The sequence below is a fragment of the Embiotoca jacksoni genome, unplaced genomic scaffold, assembly GCF_022577435.1.
Source record: "Embiotoca jacksoni isolate LCO1_2020_lvr unplaced genomic scaffold, fEmbJac1.0.p SCAF_23, whole genome shotgun sequence".
NCBI classification, from domain to species: Eukaryota; Metazoa; Chordata; class Actinopteri; family Embiotocidae; genus Embiotoca; species Embiotoca jacksoni.
The window spans coordinates 5,644,275-5,650,103 of record NW_027185374.1 but is presented as its reverse complement, the minus strand read 5'-3'; the positions used below and the strand labels follow the sequence as shown (position 1 = coordinate 5,650,103).

General features: G+C 37.2%; 1 protein-coding gene across 2 annotated transcripts in view; it reads left to right on the top strand.

Moving 5' to 3' along the window:
- The window catches only part of itpkb (inositol-trisphosphate 3-kinase B), a 27,860-nt gene extending 24,363 nt beyond the window's left edge, over positions 1–3,497 (top strand). For both annotated transcript variants that reach the window (XM_069158445.1, XM_069158444.1), the window contains exon 12: positions 137–3,497. In XM_069158445.1, the coding sequence (XP_069014546.1) occupies positions 137–346 (210 nt within the window). In that variant the 3' untranslated portion in view covers positions 347–3,497. The remainder of the gene's footprint in view (positions 1–136) is intronic.
- Positions 3,498–5,829: the final 2,332 nt, after the last annotated feature.

Genomic DNA, 5,829 nt, shown 5'->3' with positions numbered 1-5,829 from the left:
TTGTTATTTCCTGTTTTTGTCATTCAAATGCTTGTGTGTGTGTGTGTGTGTGTGTGTGTGTGTGTGTGTGTGTGGTGCGTGCGTGCGTGCGTGCGTGCGTGCGTGTGTGTGTGTGTGTGTGTGTGTGCACGCGCAGGTGATCGGCAGCTCCTTGTTATTTGTTCATGACGGTAAGGGACGGGCCAAAGTCTGGATGATTGACTTTGGGAAAACCACGCCTCTTCCTGACGGGGAGGAGCTAACCCACCGAGCATGTTGGGTAGTGGGAAACAGAGAAGACGGCTACCTGTTTGGACTTGATAGTTTGGTGGACATCATTTTATCCATGGTGAACTCTGACACTTGAAGTCTGAGTTTTTTTTTTTTAATCCACGTGAACATTTGGACACACAACCACTTCCATTCATTTTTCATTCCTTTGGGGAACATTTCGGACTCCTTCACGGACGTTTGTCCTCATGTTGGAAACCGCATTATCCAAAACCAATGCGTGGCCGGATCCATTCGCATGTCGAGATTGAGTCATTACACATTCAGAGAAGTCTTGTTTTGTTGTACTTGACCTCTTAAGGGCTCGTCTTAATTGGCCTTTCTCAAAGCAGACATTTTGAATAAGTGCAACTAATGACATCCACAATGGCTCAGTCACTCATAAATGAGTGACTCTAAACCAGCAGGCACATTATTGTTAATTTTCTGATATGACATGAACAAATGTCTGCTGTAAAAAAGGTCTAATTTTACATCCATAATAGTTGCAACACAACTTTTTACTTCTCCTTTTTACTAGTTTTAAATTCTCCTATAAACTCAAAACGTCTATATTGCCAAATCCACATTGAAGGTTAAAACTGGCAATACTCCTTTTTTTTAGTTTTTATTATTAATTGTGAACAAATCCCATGCAAAGACCAAAACCAACAATACTTCCTGACTTGCTCAACATTTCTGTGGCACTCAGTCCCGAGCCCTTTCATTATTATGACTATTCTCAGCTGTATATTAAAACACATTTAGTGCGCAAGTGAGAATTTAGGATCAACTCTACATGAACTACAATACCCATGTTCATTGAGATACAAAAAAAAAAAAAACACATCATCCTTTCAGATTATATCCAGTTTTGGCTACACAGCAAATTCTTATGTTCAGTTTGGTTTTGGTCTTGTCATTGTATTTGTTTATAATTAAAACATATATGAGTATAAAACATATATGAGTAATACCCCAGCACGGGTATTGTTTAAAGCCTCTTATGGGGGGAATTAGAACATGTCTGATGTTGGCGCTCCCTGGTGACAGTTTCGAAAACTTTCTACAAACCAGCTATCCTCATATTTGTAAAAAATCAAAAAAATTTAAAATGGGACTTTAAAACTCCTTGAATGTCTTGATTTGGCCACACCTAATTCTCATGACTTTAAGTTAAATTTCAGTTCTTTCTTAGCAGAACTGAACTCAAGTGTATTTAGATTGTTTTTGTCTGTTTGACCACAACTTCAGCTCATCGCCCATTTCGTTTAAAATATGCACTTAATTACACTTTAAGTGGCTGAGGTTGTTGAGTTAAGTGTGTTTTTACTCATCAAAACACAGTTGTAGGATGCATGGAGAGAATAAGGTAAAGTTTCAGCTTTTTGTCACCTCCGTTTAACCATTCGCACTCAAAGCAATAGTCAGAGTTTAGATACTGTTGGTTGCTCGCAGAGGTTTTTTTAGCAACAGAAACGTTTGCTCCACAATAATCTGGCAATAACTGGCAACTAGGTGGAGCTAAATAAAACATCTCACCGTAGTTACAGTGTGTTATCGAAGGAATTGTTTTATATGTAACATATTTGCAGTCAACATGGCGTCCGTCGTACTTCTGTGGCCAAACACTCACCGCCTCTCTCACACTTTGTTGGGATTGTTCACAATGTACAATGTACAAGATTTATTTTGTGTTTTATTATGTAGTTTTTTATTGTAACATTACTTTAGCAGAATCCTGTGGAACACTTACAGCCATGAACAATTTAATTTAAGCTATACAGTGCCTTGACATTACGAAGCCAAGTCAGACAACTGAAACCACATTCTTACTCTTAAATGTAAATGATGTATTTTTTTCCTCCCAGTCTTAAATGTGGGTTTCTGTGCTCAGTCTTACATGGGTGCATGTTTATTATCCTCTTAACAGTTTGTTCTTAATTTGTAGTTGTTTCTATTTAAACCATATTATCTTTTGTTTTAGCTCACTGATACTGTGACATTTGAAATTTTAGACTGTTATGTTGTTTTGTCCTCAAGCATGTGTTACAATATGATTGACAGTTAAACAGTAAGGCAGGCTGCTGACATTGTTGACATCCCATACTCAAACTAGAGGATATTTTTAAAGAAAAGATAATGGTGTTTGGCTAAGTGAAACCATTTATTTCAACAGGGATTCCCAGCAGTTGTTTATTGGTAAGCGTGTTGCTAGCACGCTGGAAAAAGAAAAACGTATTGGTAGCATGTTATGATGTCAAAAGTTTATTGTTATAACAGGTTGGTTTTTTTCACCTTAAACAAGATATTTTTCATTTTATTACAAGATATTTTTATGTTGTTATGACAAACAAATGTATCAAGTTATTATATTGTAACATGATGAATAATATAATGTTATGACAAAAATGTTTCTTGTTCGAACATGATACGTTTGTTTGTCGTAATAACTTGAAAATACTTTGTTAAAATATAAAAAATATTGTATTATAACAATAAACTTCACGTTACAACGCGATACCAATCAGTTTTTCTTCCTCTAGCGTGGCATAAATACGCTCCATTAATTTAGGCAGTGAGGTGAAAAAAAAAGTTTCATAATGTAACAGGTTCCTGATGAAGAATTAAAGCTAAACAGTGTGTATTTAAAATGCCATTGTTTTCGGTAGAAGTTTGCAGTGACAGTAGATAGACAAAGAGACAGAGTGCAACTTTATGCAGTGCCTTCTTAAAGAAATAGTTGGACATTTTTGGAAATACTTTTATTAGTTTTCTTGCCGAGATTTAGGTGGAGAAGAGATGGATACCACTGTGATGTCCGTATGCTAAACACGAAGCATCCACCAGTAGTTGGCTGACGAAGCTAAGCATAAGAACTAGAAATGGGAAGACAAAAAGTTTCTTGATTAAACCATTCAGAAATATCTTGTTCATTTCTTCACGTAGGCAGATTTTGTTACCTTTGCACAGAGCTAGTGACCAACTGTTTCCCTCAATTCCCCGCTCTTTTTGCTAAGCTAAACTAACCAGCTGCTGACTGTAGACATACAAACTGTAACTTGCACACACAACAATTGGAGTATGCTAACTATTCCCTTAAGACCAACCATGTGACCTAGTGCTTATGCTCCCCAATGTGCACTTACAGTTGTTTGTAAGTAGGTATCATATTGTTCTGGTTTTGCCGGCTTGTGTATTTATTTGGATTGTTCCTTGAAAAAAAAAGTGTATTTGGTGAAACAAAACTTCTTGTGTCCATCATTGATTTCCAACTCTTGTCTGTCTACCAACCGTCCATGAGTCAATACTTTGAGCTATCTCTCCCGAAACCAGCATCAAGGCTGAAAGTCATGGGACTGTCTCAGTGTGTTTCACCCGCAAGGACGCAGCCGGTTGTCCTGACCTCAGAAAGCCCACGGTGACCCCGTGTTGCCGCTGCTGCTGCTTCGCCTTACCCACATTAATTGCTGTATTTGCATAAGGGTCATTTGCCATTCAAATCACACCTGTCCACAACAGCAGCAGCATCCGGAGCTGCTGGGAAAGAAAAGAAATGATTTGGGAGCAGAGAAACAGTAGTGATTTTTGAGAGGTTGAAAGGTGAGTGTTTCAGGATGTTTTGAACACGCAGCAAAATGAGTTTTCCAACTCTATGACCACCAAGAACTTCTCATTTGAAATCGTGTTGTTTTTTTTTAAACATAATAATTCAGATTTCATTCACACAGGACTGCTTGCATTTGCTGGGTGTCTGTGTGACACAATTTCATTTGAGTGTCACAGTGAGGATTTTTTTTAATTTTTTTTAAATTTTTTTACATTTCCTTACAGAAAGCAAGTCTAAATCTTTATTTGTCCATGTCCTAGTTTGACTGAAGGAAGAGCTGAGTTGGTACAAGCTGAGGCCTAAAGATGGCGCTCACATCAAAAATAATGTCATCACTGAGTCACACAAACAAACAATAAATTACACATTTCCAAAGGGTGTTTCCTGAACAATCAGCAGCATCTGGAACAAAAGACAGACGAATAAATGATTGTTACTGTTTGTCCATCATTTATAAGCAAGTGTGTGCCGATTACTTTATTTTGTTAACTTTAGAAAATTATTTTGTTTTGCTTCGTGTGCCTCGTTAAAGTTCCAACAGATATAACCTTTTTGTGTTCACCCATAGCCATTCAATTCCAGCAGATATTTATTCTATTTGTCTGATAACATATTTGGGAGTGTGTCCAAATTCCATCTAACATACTTCCCTGATGGTAAACTGAAATCATAATAATAATAATAATAATAATTGCAAGTGCAGCATTTCTGTACTTTGTAGACAAGAAATTACTGCTAGCACTCATTGGCCAAAAATAAAAACTGAATCTAAAGGCATGTGCACTGCTTTAGTGGTACAATGCAGCTAACTACTGCTGACAAATAATTATATTACAATCATGGATTATTAAGAACAGCAGATTACGATGCTGAACAGTCAGCCTCAGTGAAATTCATTCAGATTAATTCCTGGTGTTAAAATGTAGACAGTTTGATTGGGCTGCTGGAGAAAGTAAATATAGGAGAGCAGCTAACTAACAGAAACAATTGAATTTTCCAGCTCAAACATTAAACGTAATTATACCAAGTACCACTTGACAACTAATGGAGTTATTATATGTTATATATGTTGTGTGTTCTCAAACTGAAATGCTCTCATTTGGAACCATGATTATTAAACTAAAATATATACTTATCTTTACTTGTCAGTTAACAAACAACATATAACATCGACATTGTTTCACGTAAACAATGGCATCAGGTGTGATCATCATGTTTCTTTGTCGCGACCTTGTGGACGGAATGAGCAAACCAGCAACCCAAACATTGGAAATTAAATGTTGGTTTATCTTTTAGCCATCACGTTTGAATTCGTGTCACATGCAGGGTGGTAGAAGTTCATTTTACCTACGGCGGTCTGACAAACTGATAAGTTCACAAATCCAAATCTAATTTACGCAATTCACTTTTAATGATACACATTTCTGTCCATAGACATAACAATCCACATTTCCTGCGCTTACTTTTGAAATATTTTTTTTCAGTAAATATGAAAAACATGAATTTAATGTTTGTTTTCATGGTCATATCATAACATTTCCTGTTTAACATTTTAATTGTTGATTTTCCGCATCAACACAATGAAAAAGGTGCTGCTCTCTTATCAACAGCTGGTAGCAGCAGAGGTCCATTTCACCTTGGGCTTCAATTTTGTTTTCATGATTAACACCGGTGTATTGTTTGTGTTTTATTGTGTCAGTTATGACCATCATTTCTTGGCTACGTGCACCGCGTAAAAGTGATATTTGTTATGCGTAATACTCAAGTTAGGCGGCGTTAACGTGGCAGCACTCAAATCCGTCCAAAGACTGCATTTTGTTTTCTATAGTCATGAACCAATGAGGAGCCTCACTTTCACCCGCCTCCCGTCAAACAAGGACGGAGGACCAATAGGAGGAGAGGTCGGGCGGGAGGAGGACAGACAGGGTGGAGAAAGACCGGAGCCGCGTATAAATAAAGTTAAACAGGCA